The 20,703-nt window shown below is 40.2% G+C and overlaps 1 protein-coding gene across 1 annotated transcript in view; it reads left to right on the top strand.

Moving 5' to 3' along the window:
• Window positions 1-20,201, top strand: part of LOC128911770 (vesicle-associated membrane protein 2-like) — a 53,040-nt gene extending 32,839 nt beyond the window's left edge. Inside the window, exons 2-5 of the mRNA XM_054207165.1 lie at window positions 3,351-3,465; window positions 6,988-7,146; window positions 8,668-8,719; window positions 10,899-20,201. Of these exons, the coding sequence (XP_054063140.1) occupies window positions 3,351-3,465; window positions 6,988-7,146; window positions 8,668-8,719; window positions 10,899-10,915 (343 nt within the window). The 3' untranslated portion in view covers window positions 10,916-20,201. The remainder of the gene's footprint in view (window positions 1-3,350; window positions 3,466-6,987; window positions 7,147-8,667; window positions 8,720-10,898) is intronic.
• The last annotated feature ends 502 nt before the right edge of the window (window positions 20,202-20,703 follow it).

The following is a 20,703-nucleotide window of genomic DNA, read 5'->3' as shown; positions in this document are numbered from 1 at the left end:
TGGTACTGTTGTCCTGAAGTGCATGTACTCGTCACTCTCCCAGAGCATATCCCAGTGCTCTGACATCACAGAGTGGTTGTCATATAAAAACATTTGCTACCCTTTTTCACCAGCAATAATAGAGCTTTGTCCCCCCTTCAAAACTAATTTGACCTGGTTTTGGGAGTGAAGATTCTCAGCATCAATGGCAACTTTTTTCCTTTTCCTAAAAAAAAAAAAAATAATAAAAATACACAAGTCTGATGGCTAAGGACTCAATGATATAGGTTTTACATGGATTTTTGCATTCTTTTGTAGCTCCCAAAAATCATGCCAGGCCATGAGAAATTGGCCTTTAAGGTTGTGATGCTTCATGTATTTCAAAAGAAAGCCTCTCTAACATAGTGCTAATGTTTTGCATAAATTTCTTTGAATAATGCTTCTGAGAAATTATAAGGTGATATGACACAGTACTGAGGCAATAATAGAAGAATTATGTAAATGTAGGCTGGACTTTCATTTTAACATTCTTGCACTAAAATATTCCAGAGAATATTGGTGGTTTCCAGTGATTCAGTTCCCTTCTTTACTAGAAAACATAGGTTCAAAGGCAAACTCTGAACAGATGCCTTGTGGGACTGGAGCCACATTAGCTCCAGAGGTACTGCCTTCTGCTGCTGCCCAGCCAGGATGATTTCTGCAGAGCTCCAAAACTGGTAGGGTTGAGCCAGAGGCATGGACGCCCCTCTGTCCTGTTCGGAAGTGCCTTGGGAGGCCGGAAGGAGCAGAGGTGATGCAGGTGTCTTTATTCTTGTTTTGTATGTTTTGGATATTACATGCTGCCTAACGTCAAGAGAGGGCTTGTGTCTTGTTAACCTGCAAGATCTGCTGGTGGCATTAAAGACACTTGCTTAAGGACTGCCTTCCTAGAGCCTGTCTGGGAACCTGCTTTATCCCCTCTGCAGCGGGTGTGGCATCTCTTTTGGTGAGCACTGCTCTGCTTGTGGAGCTCATTGCTCTGACCCACAAGGTCGTGAGAGAGGCAGCTGCTCTTACTGTGTAACTAGAGCACAACTCCAGAGACAAAAGGTTTGGAAAGAGTAGCTCTGCACCGCAGGCAGCACCGAGCTCTGGTTACTCTTGTATTAGATTTTATGTATTTAATTAAGATGGATATGTTAATTACAAGCTTGCTGTACCTTAGCATAAAGATTGCCATCTCTTTGGTCGTTACAGTAACTCCTGCTGGATGGGCAGGGCAGCTGTAAAAACATTTTTCCCATCCATTCGTCCCTTACACAGAGAGCAGAAAAGCCCTAGGAAATACAGTTGAAACCAAATTAGATGGCAGCAGGGAATATGGGAAGAGAACAAACTAGGAAGTCTCTACTTTATGCCAAATCATTTTATGCTCCCCATGCAGCCTGGGAGGTGCAAAAAAGATTAAAATTGCTGGGCAGAAAAGGTATATGGGAGAGCACTGAACTTTTGAGTTATCACCCAGCTTTGACCAAGAACACTGCTGCACTTATAAGCCATGCTTACTAGAGAAAACATGTGGCCAGGAAAAACATTTCTTCTCATGCACTTCCCTTCTGTAGCGTCTGGGTTGCTAACAGTACATGGCTCAAGAGGGGATCTCTGTTAACAGTTGTAGCAGTGAACGGTGTAACAGAATGTTGCCATAGAAAAGATTCTGCTTGTGTTGATTGTGAAAAAGCCTATTTACTTCTTTGACTGCAAAGAAATTTCTGAGCCTCAATTTTAGCACTGTTGTACCAGGAACTCCCTTTGAAGTCAATGCTCTAGGGAGATCTTGTTTTGCGTTATTGGCGTCTGATATACATTATTGTCAGATTTTGATCCTTTGTAACAACAGCATAAACTCAGAATAAATCCTGTTGGAATCCTGGCCCATGGCCCTTCAATAGAGTAATTCCATTGCAGGTGGCAGAAGCATCTGGTCTTTTATGTTTTTAATAGTGGCTGTGAGGTCCTCAAAGGATGAGCAATTTGTGTACAGCTCAAGTTCTTTTCTTTCAACTAAAGCTTGATAATGACATTCTCACCCACAGTTAAAAAAGAGAAGTGTAAGATACAGCAGCGCTCCAGGTCTGCAAACAGCTGCTCCATCACTGGGAGTCTGTGAGGATCAGTGTTATCTGTAGGGATCTCAGCCCGCAGGCGATACTGTCAAACTGAATTTTGCAGCTTAAGGTACCTTTGGGAAGCTAACTTTTGTGCCCCAAGGCACTTTGACAGTGTATTAATGGGACCATAATTCCAGCAGCATTAATCAGACCCCAGGATGTAAAACGGAATGATTCACAGAGAAACACTGTGTTCTCTCAGTCTGTCACTGTGGGAAGGCATCGGTAGGGCATGAGTGGGATTTGTGATATTTTTCAGTTCACATGCTTAGGGATTTCCTCTGCAGCCTCAGGGTTTTATTTCTCTGCAGGAAGAAGTGACACGGGTCCCTTGAAAGGAAAGATAAGGTATCACAGGTAAAGTGTGCGTGTGAAGAACGACTGGCCAGCAGCGTGACTTGCCTGCACGACCTCCTGTATTGAGACAGACCAGATATGTTGTTGGATTTTAAGGAACTTTTGGTTTGTCTTTTGTTTTAAAGCAAGCTGGGGAAAGCCAGTGTTGATGCTTAAGAAAAGAGCTGATGCACAGGAGATGAGAGCTCTGTTCACAGCGTTGCTCCAAATATTCATCCAGGGTCCATAGCAAATGTTCAAGCCTGGCCAGCTGCTCTGGTGGGGGGGGATGGGGGCATTTGGTGTGGTGGTTAAGCATTGCTGAATGCCTGAGATGACTAACCTATGCTGTGTGCGGTTCTTCCCCCACTTCTTCTTCCATTTCTTTCTCCTCTCCTTTTGTTTATCTTTACCTGGTTAGCTTCCAGCCAAAGACCAAGGAGCAGGGGACTACATCATTCAGCACAGTGAGGAGGAAGGCAGGGTCACAGCCCTGGCTCCTATAGCATCAACACAAAATACCTGTAGCAGAGTCTGTTTCCTTAGTGGGGTATAGGCTCTGCCCTGCTCGTCAGGCCTGTGATTATTTTGGCCATTGCCCTAAGTTAGGGTAGCAAACCTGAATTGCTTGCTGTTTAAAAAGGCAGCAAGGGAGGGGAAGAGTTCTTGGTAGAGTCCTATCAAGAAATAGTGTGAAAACTAATTGCAGCTTGGGAGGGAATGGGACACGGGGGTTGTGATCCAGGAATGGAAAATGTGGGCTATGAGACAATGGAAAACTCCTTTTAAGAGATAACTTATTTTTGACTTGTTCCAGAAAAGGGGTAGTGAACAACAAGTGAAGATGGTTTCAGTCACTTTTTATGTTCTCTGTTTTTGATCTAGGTCTGCTCCAGCTCCTACCCAAGGTCCCACCAGTGCTGGGGCTGCAGGGCCACCTTCTACTACCAATGTGTCAAGCAACAAACGGCTGCAGCAGACACAAGCCCGTGTGGATGAAGTAAGTGGTTCTAGGTGATTTGTTGCTCACCACAAGGGTGCTGATGTGATTTTTTTTTTTTCTTTAAGATACTTTCCTCCCTAGTAAGCCAGTAGCTCTTGCTTGTCTGAAGGCAGTGGATCTAGGAAATGAGGTTTACCAAAGGATGGCATTTATTGAGAAGGCAGATAGTACAAGAGAGATTCTGAGTATGAACATCCTGGTACTGGTAACACTTCTGCAGAATAAATGTGAGCATTGGCGCTAATTCAGGAATTCATCCCAGTCAGGTTAGGAGGAAGTGTCATAGCAGAACCAGCTCTTTTAATGTGTTCTTGCGTTTCTGAAGGTTAGATGCTAACATAGCAGGCTGTTTCGCAGGGACTGACCATAAGCTTCTCATAGATTCAAGCCATAAGAATTGTACAGCTGAGGCCGTGTTCATTACCCAGACCTCTGTTCATTAATCATCACACCTTATCCCCAAATAAAGGCACCCACACATGATGTCGTAATAGCACCTTCAACAAATCTCCACTCCTTTTGTTGGTCTTGGAGGACCATGTGCCTGTTGTAGCATGGATCCTTAAATTATTGTAGCATACAGACTACCCCCCCCCGCCACTGTGGCTGTAATGCCAGTGTCCATCTAACTGCTGTGATAACAGAAACAAGTGAGCATACCACCGCTCGTGGGTGTAGTCCCTGAGTGTACCAGCAGTACAGTAGCCGCTGTAGCATCCTTGCACATGTGCTGTGCAGATTTGTGTGCTGGCTATTAAGTATAGAGTTTTGTTAAACCCCTATAAAGGCTTAAGTAACTAATTGCTTACTGTCCGTGGGGAAGTGGCCTGGGCTCGTGTGATCCTTTAATGGCAATTCAATAAAATACACATTTGAAAATAGCTATTTACATGCATAAAGGCCTCCATTTTCAAAAGCCCCGGGTATGCTTTAAAAATAGTAAAGAAGACCTCACAACATCAAACTCAAATGCATTTCTTAAATTGAATTAAGTACATCTGTCAAATTGAGCTTTGTCTTTTTGAGAACTTTTTCTTTGCTGAAGATCCGAAACAGGGTCTTTCTTGCCTCCCCATTGCTGATGCCTGGAGCTGATCACAAGAACATCCTCTGGCTGCAGAATTTTCTAGGCCCGGTTCTGTCATTATCACTGACTTGTCATATCACACTAACTTCATTGACATTAGTGGACTGTCTCTTGCAACGGGGAAAGGAATATTACATTTCAGCTTTTGTCAGAATAATGAAATAAACTTCTTGTCCTGAACATATTACATCATGATGGTGCTGTAATTGTTTATGTGAGCTGCAGTAAAAGTAATTGTCCTTAGAAGATGAAAAATAATTGCTAATTATTGTCTAAAACAATTGATGCAGGTCAGACACATAGGGTTCTTCAGGCAGATCAATGGAGATGGCTCCAGGGAGGCTAGTGAACCTCCATTTTGTGTTTAAGATACTCTGCATTCTAAGACTAAATTTGTCTTCTTGTGAAGCATGATTGAGTAATTTTGGCAGGAACTCTTACCCAGTATGAGGGGACAGTGAGTAGCTCTTGGATTTGGGGATTATGGAGGTGATAATCAGGATCCATGGGGTTTTTTTGCCTCCAGTTTGACAGGGAGGCTGAGGTTGGTATGAGTTTTGAGTGGATAGCACATAGTCAGCAGATCCTTGTTCCATAGGCAAATCACAGTATAAGAACAGCCAAGGGAGAAAAACGCCACTGGGCTTTCAATACTGTGAAGTCACTAGGGTGAAACTGGTTTATAGCACCTAAGGGTCTGATCTGTTAAGCGTTGCTGTGACCTTCCTACTAGATCTTTCCTGGTTGTTTTTCTTCCATGTCTTGTGGGGAAGTAATCTGTAGGTGGCACCAAACACCACAGCACAGCACTACGTGCTTCTGGCTATTCTGCTCCAAGTGCTGTTCTGCACAGTGCTTCAGACCCAAACCCAAAACTCAGCAACACCATCACGATTTTGCTTAAGAGAAAATTTTTGGTCTTAGTAAAATGACCGATATTTTTAATGCTATATCAATGCTGATATAGTACTTCAGCTATATCCATGTTTGGTTTTCCTCTCTGATTTCTCTAGGCATCCTAGAGATTATTTTTTAAGGCTCAGATCTTGGTTTTAGTCTAGACAAACATTTATTTGACAAAAATGCAGTCTTGTCTGGACAAGTGTTTACTTCAGTCAGGTTAAATTCAATAAATAATTCTGGGCAAAAAAAAAAGGAGAGAATGGGTAGGAAATGTTACAGTATTTTGTTTCAGCATTTTCAAATAGTTAAAAATTTTCACTATGAAACATTTTACAGAGACAAAATTCATCTAAATACTTGCTGACAAATGAAAACAAAAGTTTTTTTAATTTTATGGAAGGTTTTGGTTTGGAAAAGCAAGTAAGAAAATTTGGGTTGACCGTAACATTTGATTTTGTTCTAGGCTTGGTAAACAAGTGAAAAAAATCTTTTGAGTTTTGGAACAGCATTTAAGCCTCTGCCAGTCCTTTCAAAGATTCTTTCACTACCAGTTTCATCTCACTGTATTTAAATCATGGGTCTTTTTAATAACTCTGGGCTTTTGCAGGTAGTATTTAAATTACATTAAATACAAAAAACATGGAATTTTTTATTACAGAGTATGAGAAGTAGCAGACCAGCAACCATATTCACTGCTAGAGTAAGTGGGCACAACTTCACTGAGATTGCTATACTGTCTAACATTCACATTAGTGATGAATTTGTCTAGGATTTCTATTTAGAGTTATTGGCTTGCTAGAAGAGATTTTTTGTCTAACTCAACATATCAAATATATGCATGAATGGTCCTTACCTATTGTGTACTGGCTGTGCACACTTCTTTTTGCTGAGGCTGTGTAATGAGGTAGCATGGGGTCCCTGCTACACTTCAGGCTGAATTTTGTCAGGTACAATTTTCTCCTCCTCCATTTTCAAGCAGCACTTCAAATTATGTCTGGGAAGTCATCTTGTCTGAGAAAGATCTGCAGAATGAGTAAGTTCCTTGGTCAGGAAATGCATACAGTTCCCTTTAGAGCAGGCTTTATCTAACCAATTTCTTTAGTTCAGGTAAGGAAATTATATTAAATGTATAAGGAAAATAATGGCTTGGTCTTAGTGATGACTGGACAAATGTCAACCAAATTGTAGTAGAGGTACTGGTCTCCATCAGTTTTTTGTATCTATAGTGAAATAGTTAGTCGTAGGCTAAAAGAAACCAAAAGCTTTGATGAAACTAATTACGGTATTTCATAATGTCCCTTTATTTTTTACCTTTAAGGGCATCTGAACATAGCTATGTTCATCTTGTTCTCACTGTCTCTCTTTCCATGGGCATGGTTTTTGACACACTGTCCAGGTAATTGCCATCACATACCATAATGGCAAATGGCTGCTTTAAGTATGATATGTGATATTCCAGAGTGTGAACATATGGGTGACTTTTGGCTTTACCGTGTGTGGAATCTAAGCATGAGGCTGTGCCTTTGCAGGTGGTAGACATCATGAGAATGAATGTGGACAAGGTGCTAGAAAGAGACCAGAAGCTATCAGAGCTTGACAACCGGGCAGATGCATTGCAAGCAGGTGCCTCACAGTTTGAAACCAGTGCAGCCAAACTGAAGAGAAAATACTGGTGGAAAAATTGCAAGGTAAGGAGTACAAATACTTGTTAAGAGTCAATTCATGGCAGACATTACTTTCACTTGCATTTGATGGGATTTTGCTTGCAGCATGGCATCTCTAAGGGTCTTTTCTTGTCAAGGGAGAAAGAGATGCCTTGCCCTCCAGGCTCCGCAATAATAAGTTTGAACTTTACCAGAACCTATTCTTTAGATAATTTCTGCAGTACATAAACCGTAGATAAAAATTTTGATGCTTCAGTCAGTGCCTGCAGATAGGGATAGGAGAGTGTTCCATGTTAATTCCTGTCAGTTCCCTGTGTGAACCACAAAACCTGAACAGGTGTAATGAATTCTAGTAGTGGGAGAAAATAAGTTTTTTCCTTGTGGGAGATCATCAGCCTCTTGATCTTTCTTTAGGGTGGTAAACTACCAAAAAAAATACTTGGTTCCACAAACTTCTGTGAGAAGTGAAGAAACTACAGTATCTTTTTAAAGGGGCGGATTAGGATAGAGCAGGACTTTAATCAGCCAGCTCCCTCCTCTGCTGGTACTTCAAAGTCTCATCCTTTTCCACAAGTGGAGGGAACCTTTGCTTTTTCAGACCTCCTCCAGGATTTGTGTTTTCTAGACCCAGAAACTTCAGCTCCTCTTATTCATATAAGACCCCACAGCCTTGCTTTTTTCTGCTCTGCACTACCAACACATGTACACTATGCCAGAAGTTCAGCTTTGTTTCCATTTCTCTTCAATACCATCTTTGCTGATGATTATTCATGTCCACCCAAATAAAGCCCCCTGTTCCCAAAGGAGAATGCCGCATGTATCTCTTACCAGTCTGCTGCCTGCCTTGTCTCTTCATAGTGCTATGAAATATAAAGCAAGGCAAAATATTCTGGGTAAACTACGTGCACAAACAGTCCAGAAATAAATGGATCTAGGTTAGAAATTCAACCAAACAGCTCCTCTGGGCTGTTGCCCAGTTGCTTTGCCTGACAGTGCAGGAAGCAGGGCTTCTGGGAGCTACAGACGCAAATTTTGAGTTTGGTCACCCATGCTAACTGCAGTCACCACTGCAGTACACTAGACCTTCAAACTTGCCCTCATTCTCCTTTCCTTATTGTCCCTTTCTGCTTTACCATGACAAACAGAATCCCCCTGTCCTTCCTCTGGCTCCCAAACTCTGGAAGGACGGGGGGAGTGGAGCAGAAGATCTCCTGCAAGCCAATGAAAGCCAAGGGAAACTTACTTCAGAAGTTTACTTTTTCTTTACTTTACTGCTGGAAATGGACAAGGTTGGTCACTGCATCTTAGCTGATGGGAAAGAACTTGCTAGATTTGACAAGAAGCTAGTCCATTGCTGGTGGTCAGCTGTTCCTAAAATTGACGTTAAATTTGGGGGCTTAACAAGTCTGTTGCAGGGAGTCTTTGCGAGAATTAAAAGTGCAAGGAATAAGCCACTAAGTAAAAGCAAAAAACCTGAGGGGTTAATGTCTTTCATGTGGAAACCTGACTTCCTCTTTTTTTTTTCTCATAACTTTCTTTTTACAGATGATGATCATCCTTGGTGTAGTATGTGCAGTCATTCTCATTATAATTATAAGTGAGTAATTCATTTTCTCTTTTGTTTATGATCCCAATAGCTCTGTGACTTACAAAGTGCTGATATATTAAAAAAACCCCAAACAAATAAAAAAAATGGATATAAAATATTTAAACTGATTAATGTGTGAAACTCCCCTTCTAGTGTCATGCTGTTATAGTAAGAATTACTGCAAACTCTCTGGACGCATATATAGGTAGAATTTGTTGATATTGAATGTATTTTACATTAGCATGTTACATAACTTTCTCTAGGATTAAAGACTCTCCCTTTTCATGTTTATATAATTTTTTATGCAATCTCAGATATCTTCCTTTCATTACAACTGGTGCCAAAGTCGTGATGTTTTCTGGTGAGAACAGTAATGCTTGAATTGCCCCATGCCTATAAAAAGAGGGTGAAGGCCCAATGGGCATCTGATGCATTTTTTAAAAGCATATAGGTGCCTAGTTCCCACCAAATCAGCTGAAATTTGAGATGCTGGTGCTTCTGAAAATCCCTTTGCATCTTGAATACCTAAATATTGTTAAAAGATGGCCCAAAGTCTTAATGATTTCTTGTCTCCAAAGATCATCTCATTCCACACATTTGTTACAGGAAAGATAGCATATGAATGAATAATAGCAGTCATGCTGGTTGGGAGCCAGGGATCTTGTAATGACAGGAACTGAACATTTTATTTATGTAACCTCTGTGTTAGCAACAGCCGTTATGTGACATAACTGTAATATGGCATTAACTCCTAAAAGGGAGATTTCTTGAGTTAAACAATCCAGCTAGTAACCCAGAAGAGATTCACCAGGAGGCTAGACTACGGATGGGAATTAATTCCCAGCTCTCAAATTACGTGCCTTGTATTCAGCATGTTTCCATTTTCCTCTGTTGCTTCTGTAAAGAAGGCTTACGGAATCACCTGTAAACACGACTAAATGGATTGAGATACATGTGGCAGTTTATTAGTCTTATGAATGCTGGCACCAGAGTGACCCAGAATAATTCTAGGGTTTCGTAACACTGATACAGCAAGAATGGGAAATGGCTAGGTATTAATTAACTATATTAACTGGGTACTTGAGGCAACTGGCTTCAAGGGAAAGACAGGCCTTTGTTCTGCAGTCTAGTGCAGCAACCTGGGAAGACAGATGTGCAGCCATTGAATTGATTGCTGTGTATATATGCATCATTAAGCATTATGTGTATCTTAACAAGAAAGTTAAAAGCAGGCAAGATAGCTCATAATTTGTCCTTAGAAGTTAAGCCTGAAATTATAAATAAATAGTAATATTGTTTCCCTCCTGGTTTTAAAATTTTGGATGCCTGTCCTGGTAAGTGTAGACACAGAAATAGCAGGTTTGACACGGCTTAGGTTGTGTTTAGGGTATTTAATCACAAACCTGAGTGTCACATCATCAAACCCGGGTCATGGCTCATCATAGTGAGATCTAGTGCAAGTTTGGTGAGATTTAAATGTTTTTAAGCTCTGGATCTTAAATTATTTTTTCAGTCTATTTGATCTTTCTGTAATAGTGCCGAAAGGTTGCAGCTGCAGGAAGGACCCTGTGTATTGAACTCAATGATGTATTTATTTACAGTAGCTCTCAAATATGTATTTGAATCCTGTTGACATCAGGCATCTGAATGCTGTCACAGACGAGGCCTGCATGGGTTCTCCAGTCACGGAGGAACAAGATCATACCCTCCAGGCAGGACTGGCTACAGCTGCAGATAAACTGGGTAGTTCCTCACAGCAACAAGCTACCATGGGTGGTGAAATGGGCCAAGCCACACTTCCTACCAACCTGGTAGTGGGGCCCTGGAAAAGCAGGCTGGCTCCCTGCTGAAGGAAGAGTTACAACGTGTAACAAGAGTTACAGGTGTTGCTGGAGCTGTGGGTGGTGGCTGACATCGCCAACAGTCCTTGCCCTTTCTATCTTTGGAGCTGCAGTCTCCCCTGCTTTCCACTACAGTTCCCCCTCCGAACTCCTTTTGAACCAGGAGGAGCAGCCTTGTTCCAGCCAGGAAGGCATAGCATGTGCAAGGCAGGTCATGGTCTTTCAGCAAAGGTGCGCTAAAGGTGTTAGCCTCTCACACACTTCTGTGAGATCAAGCACAACAGTAACTTTGTAATAACTGATGGTTTATGTCTTTTTTTTTTTTTTCCTTCTGCTTTCTTTCCCAGTTTATTTCTCCACTTGAAAAAGCGAAGAAGGAAGACTTGGCACAACTTTGTTCATATCAACCAATGATATCAGTGTTCCTTTGTTGAACTCCGCTTTTTAATTCCCGGTGTCTTGGGATTTTTGCTTGTAATAACCCATAAGCGTTCAGTGTGGTGTGTTTTGGAATTCTGTTGTTTCCACAAGAAACTGTACCAGCTAAATACTGCCAAGTAGTTCCATACACTGTCTTATCACTGTGTCTTAAAATGTGTACGCACTGACCTTCAGAAACTGTAGTATATGAAAAGCATCCTAAACATCTCAGAATCAGAGAATGCAGCTATGGGGAAGCTCCTGCTTAAAGGGACGCTGTCAGGTGGATTGGACCCAAACCAAAGGTTGCAGCAAACATGATGTAACTTTTTGAGGTAGTATCTGCTACTCCCATTGAAGAGAGCAGTACCTACAAGTATTCATGTAAGACATCTTATTTCAACTTAGCCAACCAAACACTGATTTTTTTTTTGGAGATTATTTGTAGTATCCAAGTCTAAAAACATTGCCTGCAGAAAATAAATAGGACTGGATTATCGTCTTTTATGGATTTAAATTTTTCCTTATTGGGTGTTCTGTACAACCAGGATGGCCTCAATATGAAAGCCAGAAAGAAAACTGTATGACAGCCAAAAAAGCATTAGCTAGCACAATCTTGAAAAAATCCAGTGAAATGCAAAAATGCAAGCATCATAAATGACCAAGATACAGACTCTTGCTAAAAACTCAAGGCACTGTTTGTGAGACTTCATGGGACTCTCTTGAATGTCAGTCCCCAATACTTACGGCCCTAACTTAAAGCACATGAAAAACTATGGTGATGTCTGTGGCTTCCCAGCACAACTGTAGGAAGCCACTTCTGCACCATTTTGCAGAAATGGTCCCCATTGTGAGGACCGTTCAAAAATCAGGAAGAGAAAGGTATGGGTAAATAGAGGGAACAGCGGAGAGAGGCTGAGGAAGGGAAGGGTGCCTCCAGCTTTCCTGGAGAAGAGGAAGGCAGAGAAACACTGTTCCAGTGGTGGTGTTAATAGGCTTTTTAAAAATTTAATTTGTGTGTGTATAGTTCAGAAACTATAATGTCTTCTTTGTAAAGTGCTCAGCTGAGATATTTTTCGTACTCAATTAGTTTAAACTAATATTTCATGTAATTAAGAGAAATTATATATTGTGGTTTGGAAGAAAGTTCTTGTATGCTGTTGTTGTAGGGTTTCTCACAAATGTTGAATTCCTTGTTTCAACTTTTTAAACACTGAATAGTTTCATCATAGTTAACCAAACTAAAACTGAATTATCAAATGTTGAGCCAGGAAATTCTGAAAGGGTCTTTTTAGGATAGCTCCTTCAGAGTATCTAAGACAAATTTGTAGAATTAAGAGAATATTATTTTTTTCCCACAATTTAATTAGAGCATAGAAATGGTGATAATAGTAGTGTAAATATTCCCACTGTGGAGCATCTCTCTTGACGTGGTCTTAGATTAAAAAACAGAGACCCAGACCAGTTTGTTGCAGTGGATCTGTACACAAATTGTGCTTAAGTAGAATTTTGCAGAGAGAATATGCAATGATCAGTTGAAAGGTTACAGTTGCATTTTTTTCCCTATATATTTATTACTTCATATTCACACGTACTGTTTCATATCCTTAAGTAGTAGGTGGCCACAGTCTTAATGAAACTTAACTTTGAAAGTTACTAATGTGCTACTGGACTTGCTGGTATGCCCTGTTCACTTCAGCCCTTCAGCAGAGTGAGTACATAAACAATTCTAAAATCCTCCTGGGCCAGACAGAAAATGCTGCTGTCATTAAGGGCCTGACTCCATGAGGTGCTACAACTGAATGCTATGTATAATTGAGCCTTCACTGTAAAAGGAATAAGCTGCCCAACTTCAGGACCATTTTTAAACTACTAAGATATTTGGCTAACTGGTATGAGAGAGTTACCTCCTAAGACTGAGACCCTGCCACCCATACCCATCTTGAGAATGGCTTGATCCTCACAGGGTTTCTCTATGAGAATGCTGAAAGGACTCAAGAGATAAAGATGGCTTTCACTAGAGATGGTACAATCAGTAAGGTTATATACAGATCCTTAATTGTAGACAGTGCCTTCTCCTATGAGAGTCTGAACTGACAGCTGATACGGCTGCAAATACGCATCAAAGAGTGTGAATCCTGTAGCTACAAGGATGCAAAGTTTCCGAATGAAACTGTAATGAAACTCCTATAAGGATGCAAAGCTTACATCCTCCTAGCTAATGTATCTCAAGCAAGTTAATAACCAAAGTGGGAGCTTCAGGGGACAGTGGAGAAGAGAAACCGCTGGTTGTGGAATGTGTACTCATTCTCCCTCAAAACAGTAATTAATGAGACTGACTGCTAAATGTTGGTGCAGATTTGCAAGGAAGAGTTTAGTGAAGAAACCTAGCCTCTAGTGGGTTGTAAAATGTTTGTGAAGAGACAGTTTCCTCCTGTGTGCTAATGACATATGCTAAATTAATGTGTTTAACTCTTTTAAGCTGTTTCCATGTAGTGTGCTTGTGAGTGTTCACCATTTGCTAGTTGTGCTGTGCTGGTTGTTGCAATCATGAATAGAAGCCATGTAACTTTTCTAATTCAGCCCAGGAAGCATGAATAAGTATGTCCTTCCCTGGTGTACAGAGCCAGCATCGAACTGCTCCTGCAGAGGGTTAATTCTTCTGCAAGGAGAATATGGTAATATAGGACTGTTCGGGGTCATAGATTGTGCAACACCATCACGTATACGTAGACTGGTACAGAGGACAATCTATATAAACACAGTTGGAAATCTTATTTTCGTTGAAGCCAGGATTGATTGCTTTCCACTCACTGCCTCTACATTTAAAATGTCCATGCGTAGTCACAACTGCCTACTTGTAAATTTCCCATGAAAAGGTTAGCTCATTCTTGTTTAGTCAGCATTGATTAGGATTTCAATTACTGAGTAGAATTTCAACTACTACTCTTCATCACTAACTACTGCCTAGGCTTTGGATGGTAAAAAGGCACAAAAGGGCTTCCTTTTACTCGCTCCCCAGTGAACTCTCAGGGGACTGCAAGGCTGATTGCTTTCTGACTGCCATCTTGGGAATGGAACTGAAGACTGAATGGTCTTGGATTCCAATGGTCAATGGAACTGAAAATCCTGGAAGCAAGGATTTTCATAGCTTTAGCCAGAGTCAGACATTGTTTGAGACTTGCATATTCTATCCTTATAAGAAGCACTTACTATTCCTCTGATTTCTGGGCTACAGCTGTACAGCAAGGATGCTAGCATGATATGCCATTCAGAAACAGCGTAGCTGAAACGGATGATTAGGAGCTGGTCTGTGCTTGTACCGCAGCTGCTGTTTGGCTTGCCAGTGAGTGCACATCAGCTTCTGAGGTTGGAGAAGTGTTATTTGCAGCCATTATCCACAGGCTAGCAAGGTCCTGCTTGGGCATTAGACCTTCTTCCTTCTAATTTAGCTCACCTTGCAATAACATGAATGTCGCTTTGAAACTAAAAAAGGGTACATAGAATTTGCAGGAGCAAGTAGCGTGGAAGCCCAAACGGGGCACTTGACCTGTTTTCACTTGACATTATGTAACAGCCCAGTCAATCCAACTAGTCCAACATAATCCAATATTATTAGAAGGAGGAGGGGAGAATCTGATAAAGATTCTGATGTAACCTAGGATCTGTAGGACAAGAAGTGATTTAGAAATGTAGTCAGTTTGATTTTTGAAGCTGGCACTTTAATTCTATTGAAACCTGCATGAGGTTAGCCCCAGGAACAGTTCAGGCTTTTTTCTTTTTAAATAGTGATCTGCAATAAGTGACTTAAACACCCACAACGACAGAAGAACAGGACGGTATTAACTGTGCAAGGAATTAATTAGAGCCGCCACAATCTGCTATGTTTTTGTATGGGTAGCAAGACCTTTCAAAATTCCTCTGTGTCTCATTTCTGTCCTCTACTCATTTCTGCTCATTTCTGGTCCTCTGACAGGACTTCACATAACTTTAACTTTATGAACAGCTGCGCTACTTCTTGTCTGAATACAATGAATTTTAGCTTTTCAGAGCAAGTTCATGATTTGACATCTACATTAGAGCACACCTGTAAAACGGTGATGTCTGCTACTCATAAGTGCATCTACCATGGGAGATTCAAACTTCAGGAACTTTTAGAAGCTCAGATGTTACTCGGCTTTCTGGCATGCTTTTACAGAGTGAGCTTTTCTCTATTCCATAGGAGGTGATTGACCCAGTGGGAGTATGTATAATTTATTATTTTTTTACCACAGCTCCTTGATAGCACATGTTGGTGCTAGACCTTCTCAAAGAAACTAGAGAGCACTTGGGTGTGATCCAGGATTTAGATCTCAACCCTGCTTTTCCTGCCCTTTAAACAGGGAAGAGGACTGAAACAGTAGCCATAAAAGGCACTGGGCTTGCTCCCAATGTACACAGTGAGTATTGGAGAAAGGCCTCAAAGAGACCAAAGTCGCTTTCATCTGGATTCATGTCTTGATCTGAACTTTAGACCCTTAACAGAGCATAACGTTTGGGCCCCCTGTGTAGTCAGAAGAGTGAGATGCTCTTCCAGCCAGTCATTCCTCTCACCTGACTTAGGTCGCTCTTGCTAGATGAGACATGTTTGAGCATGTGTTTCTTCATACAAGAGAAAGCACAAGCACCCTCAAATTACCTTCTTTAAAACCAAAACAAATAGGGCCAAACAATGTAGTTTGAAAAAAATAAATTGTATCTAGAGAAATGATTGTCTGAAGATTTCTCAGGTGGTGACACTATTTTCAGGAGGGATACTAGATTGGGATGTACGAAAAAATCAAACTAGAACCTCATTTCAATTGCTCTTTCTTCATCCGGTCTCTTTCAGAAACACTTCTCTATTCCACTTCAAGAAAGGATTTTGTTTTCCTCTTCAGCTAATTTCCCTTCCTTATTTCATTAATGTATGTCTCCATTGATGTGCTCAGTAGCTTGTTTTCTCCATTGAGAACCAGAAGACTGTCTGCCTTTAAACACATGCATAAAAAGAGATCTGAGCCACCCAAGGAGTACACCTTTCTTCCTGATGCACTGACATTTAAAAGCTACATCTTACAATAAAGCAAAAAAACTGTGGCAGTCTGGATACATGCAGTTTTGGTGGAGTAAACACTCGATTATTCAACAGTGAGTCATTTCTGCAGTAACCGCATTCTGTCATGACTGTATCACATCTGCTAACTCTCCAAAGCAAAAATGATAACCTGTACTGGTTTAAAACATGAATACAGCCTCGTCGTTCATACGTAACACTCTATTCAACCAAAGAAGCCATATGCTAGAAGTTTAAAAGGGAAAAATACTTGCTCTCAAAGAGAAAATATCATAGAGAACAACAAAAATAATTATGAAAAAAGCTTCTCCATTCTTTAGGTCTTCTCACAGTGGATTGCTTCTCCATTATTCTTCAAGTCTCTCTTCATTCTCTTAGAAAGTCTTTTTGTTATTGGAGTGTAGTACATTTGGAACTATTTGGGCTAGGGTGTTCTGCAGCCCTCTGAGTTGACTCCCTGCCTTCTGCCATACTGTTATTGTTGACCTCAATCAGAGCTGGGGCAGGCCTGAGTGGAGCAGGACCTCCTCCCCATAATGCCCTGTGTCCTCCAGCCAGGCTCCACTGATGGGACGAGAACAATGGAGGCTGAATACAGCTCCTGGATCTTAATTTGGTTCACAATTATGCGATACAGAAGAAGGGTCCTGACTGCTAGACAACAGCATTTTTGCCAAACTACTTTAGTTGTAACACTGCAATTTTCGTTACATGTATTTAACATTTCTTGTAATAGTAATTTCATCAATTTTGATGGAAAAGAGAGGAAACAGCCAATAAGGATAGTGTGATAATGACGAGATAGAAAATTGGGAAACAGTTTAAGTGAAATACAGCCAACATTCAGTAAACTCCTTTTTATAAGCGGCTATACCTAAGAGCACCTTTCATATGTTAAAACTAAGCAGCGCTAGTCTCCCGAAGTGCATATGGACTACTACTTAAAATGAACTATGACAAATGGCAGTTGAATTTAATTCCTTTCACTTTTTTCTTGAAAACACAGGAGATACATGCAGGAAGGAGGATCTAGTATTTTTTGCAGAGAGTGCCATTTAGGGTATACCATCTGAAGGGCAGAGATTGTAGGTTGTTGGTTTGTGATTGTTTTGGTTGGGGTTTTTTGTGTGTACGGTTGGACTCGATGATCTTAAAGGTCCTTTCCAACCATGAAGATTCTATGATTCTATGCTGTTGTCAGCTGTAGAAGTGGTTGAGGATTTAAGTCGAATAATGGCTCCAGAGTGCTTGGTGCAGTAAAGATATGTACTGAATGCCCACTTTGTTGTATAGCAATTTGATCTGCCAGTAATGAAATCTTTTTGACACAGCATGATTATTTAGCTTACCCTTGTTCTATTCTAATATCTATGCTTGTCCACCAATAAATGGTCTAAGGAAAGGATGGAAAATGACTTTGCTGAATCCATTACATTCCTGTCATGTATATGTGAACATGTGGTGGTGGTCTGAGCTTAGATAATGAAAAGAGTTTAAAAGACTTAAGAGGTCTCAATATCTTAGTCTATCCTTTGAAATTAGTTTCTCCCCTGATAAGCAGCAGGTTTGTTTAAAATAAGAGTAAATAATGGCAGCTGCTGTTGTTTTCTTTGTAAGATCAATGTTTGAGATAGTGCATATAATGGAGCCACAAATTCATAGATGAACAATGCATAATTGTTTTCAGAAGTTCAGCTATGAATATTTATAGTATTGACCTGAAAGGTTGCAACAATTTCTCCATTAGTCACAGGAGTGTTAGCTGGACCTGAAAATTCAGTGGTCAGCACGGCTACCATGCTGCTAGCAAGCTACAGTGTACTAAATAACACAAGTTCAGCCTTTTATGAAACTTAAAGGGAAAAAAAGATTTTGAATAAAAGTAGAAATGTATAGCAAAGGCCATGGGTATACAGTTTAACCATTACTTATTTAAGTATTATTTATCTATTATTTAAGCGATTAGCAGCTATACAAATATTTTAATAATTAGCTTACAAAGCCTATTTATTAACAAAAGGATATTTTTTTTCTCATTAGAAATGCTAAGTTCAATCTATGTTCCATTTTCTTTTTCCCCAGATTGGAAACAAAATAAAATGCTAATGTAGCTAAGACACACTCACAGGTCTGCACGATAAAATATTACTGATAGCCCACCACTTGTCATGAAAAACATCATTACTTTATCTTGTAAATGAAAAATCGTCCCTCCTCCAACCACATACGTGGTAAAATATTAGTCACATTATGTATATCAGCACTACTGAAAGATTAGAAATTAGTACCTCCTACTCAAGAGTGGGGCTTAAAAACATCCTTTGTCTGTTGCAAAAATACATTTTGAGGGGGAAACACCAACTGTTGTAGAGGTTACATTTTTATTTGACAACTTCTATTCTTTTTTCCTCCCCCTTTCCAAAAGAAGTGCTTATATACATAGACAGGCATTTGCTATTTGGGTGATATGTTCTCTTTCCAAGTATGAAAGAGGGGAAACATAGCCTGTATCTACTGTGAGCAACCTTTAGTTTGTTTTGCAGCATAAAAAGTTCTCTTAGTGACAATATATGAACTCTTATTATGAACTTCTTTTAGTCATTGCAGAAAATTAGTTTCTAGCCAGCTAATTAGTATTTTCCTTAATGACTTATGCTTGAATCTTAACACCAAAAAGCAACCTCTGTAGGTGCTATCTAATCCATTCAGCACTGTAGAGTTAAAATGGACAGATGGTTGACTACTTCACACTCTCTGTCCTGGAGTGAAGAGCAAAGCATGCCCTGTTCGGGAAGTGACTTCAACATGTGCTTACACATATAGAGAATTTCCATTCTCTGTTTAAGACAACAAAAAAAACCTAATTTGTCCTTACTAAATCCAGGCCTAATATGGAATCTGTTCCATGTTCTAATTCTGGAGAGGAAAAGCCTTTCCTTTGAATTATAGAAAAATTAGGTTGGAAAGGACCCCTGGGGTTTATCTAATCCAATTTCCTACTCGAAGCAGGGCCACCTTTGAGGTTGGATCAGGTTGCACAGTGTTTGTCTTGATGAGTTTTGAAATTCTTCAAGGATGGTGATTCCACAGTGAATTCTGCCATTGGATATACTCTCTGCCCTACCAAGGTTGATTGATAGAAGTGCAGCATGCATCTTCATAAGTATACGTGGTTTATGTTTTTGCGGGTTTTTTTGTGCACTGATATGATTAGAGTCAAATTCAGATCTAGTGGGAGTAAGTGCAACCCCCATTTTTCAAAGAGCTTCCACTGACATGAAGAATTTTTCTTTCTTCCTCATTTACATCGGACAAACCCAGATCTGATCAAGCTGAGGCTATCAGTGCATTCTCTCCCCTCTGTGTATGTGAAGCTTGCTCCTCTGACACTGAAGCTGAGGATAGGCATAGGATCAGATTCAGGACATCTGGTAAAGTCTAGTTCTGTACTGTTGGAGGTCAGTGACAAAAGCCTGATTGGCTACTAAGTTACTACACTGGCACCAAAGAAAGAAGAGGATTTATTAAGACTACTATTTCTCCTCACAAGTTAGCTTAGCAATGCCACATGCCACCCCTCTTTCAAATGCCGCTGGAATGGCAATGCAAAACAAAAACCTTTCTTCTACCTCTTTCCTTATAATTCTTCAAGCTTTATCTCCTCTAATAGGAATAAGCAGAAATAAATTTTCGATTGCCCTTTTAAAAATTAAACTCTAGACCAAATCTTTAATTTCATCCTTTTAAAGGCCACATAGTAGTGTTAAGCTATGTAGTAATGCACTCAGAAAGGAGCTGAAAATCTGTGCTGAGAACAGCATTTCCCACTTCGTAGCCTCAGCTGGACTGAGCAAGAAATTGTGATTTGTGCCTCTACAGAAAACATTCCATTTGCATCTTATTAGAGCTACCTGGGGAGGAAACATAATGTTGTGGAGACCAGGAAATTTCTTAAAGTGCTTTACCTGGAGGTCAGTGGAATTCCATTTATAAATGATGAATGCATGCATTTTGATGCTAAAATTGTGATGACTTACAAAGTTTGGTATTACTGTACTTTTCTGTGGACAGTGATTTTTTTTTTGAGTGGTCAACATATTTTCCCAGAATATTGTAAACATTTGTAACATGTATGTTTGTGCCAATAAATCTTGTTTTAAGAAGTTGCTTTTCGTATCATTTCTGTTCCCAATACACACAGTTTAAGGACAGTTAAGCAGCTTCAGCTTTCACTCCCTCTCTGTATTAAGTGCTAAAGACTTCTGGAAATTTAGATTTTCTAATTCACACTGAGTTTTTATATATTCAGTCTAATAGAAAAGAAAAAATATTTCTATTGTATAAACAGTAATGAACTCTGTACAAAAAAGGGGAAAGGAGGCAGTGGTACAATCATTAAAGAATTTGTGAAGAGGAGCAGATGGGAGAATGCATTTAGTGCATTTGACCTTATTCTTAACTTTCTTGTGATAACACATGTTTTCCGTTCAATAGGGCACAGTTAACTCTGGAAACTCATTGCCATGAGATACTGTTAGTTCACAAATTTGGTGTACTTTGGACACGTTTTTTAAATGAAGAACGAAGGATTCTCTGTGAGAGGGAGACAGACTCTTGCAGGCTCATCGTCTGCCTTA

Source organism: Rissa tridactyla, chromosome 6 (genome assembly GCF_028500815.1).
Source record: "Rissa tridactyla isolate bRisTri1 chromosome 6, bRisTri1.patW.cur.20221130, whole genome shotgun sequence".
NCBI lineage: Eukaryota > Metazoa > Chordata > Aves > Charadriiformes > Laridae > Rissa > Rissa tridactyla.
This window is presented reverse-complemented; position numbering and strand designations above follow the sequence as displayed.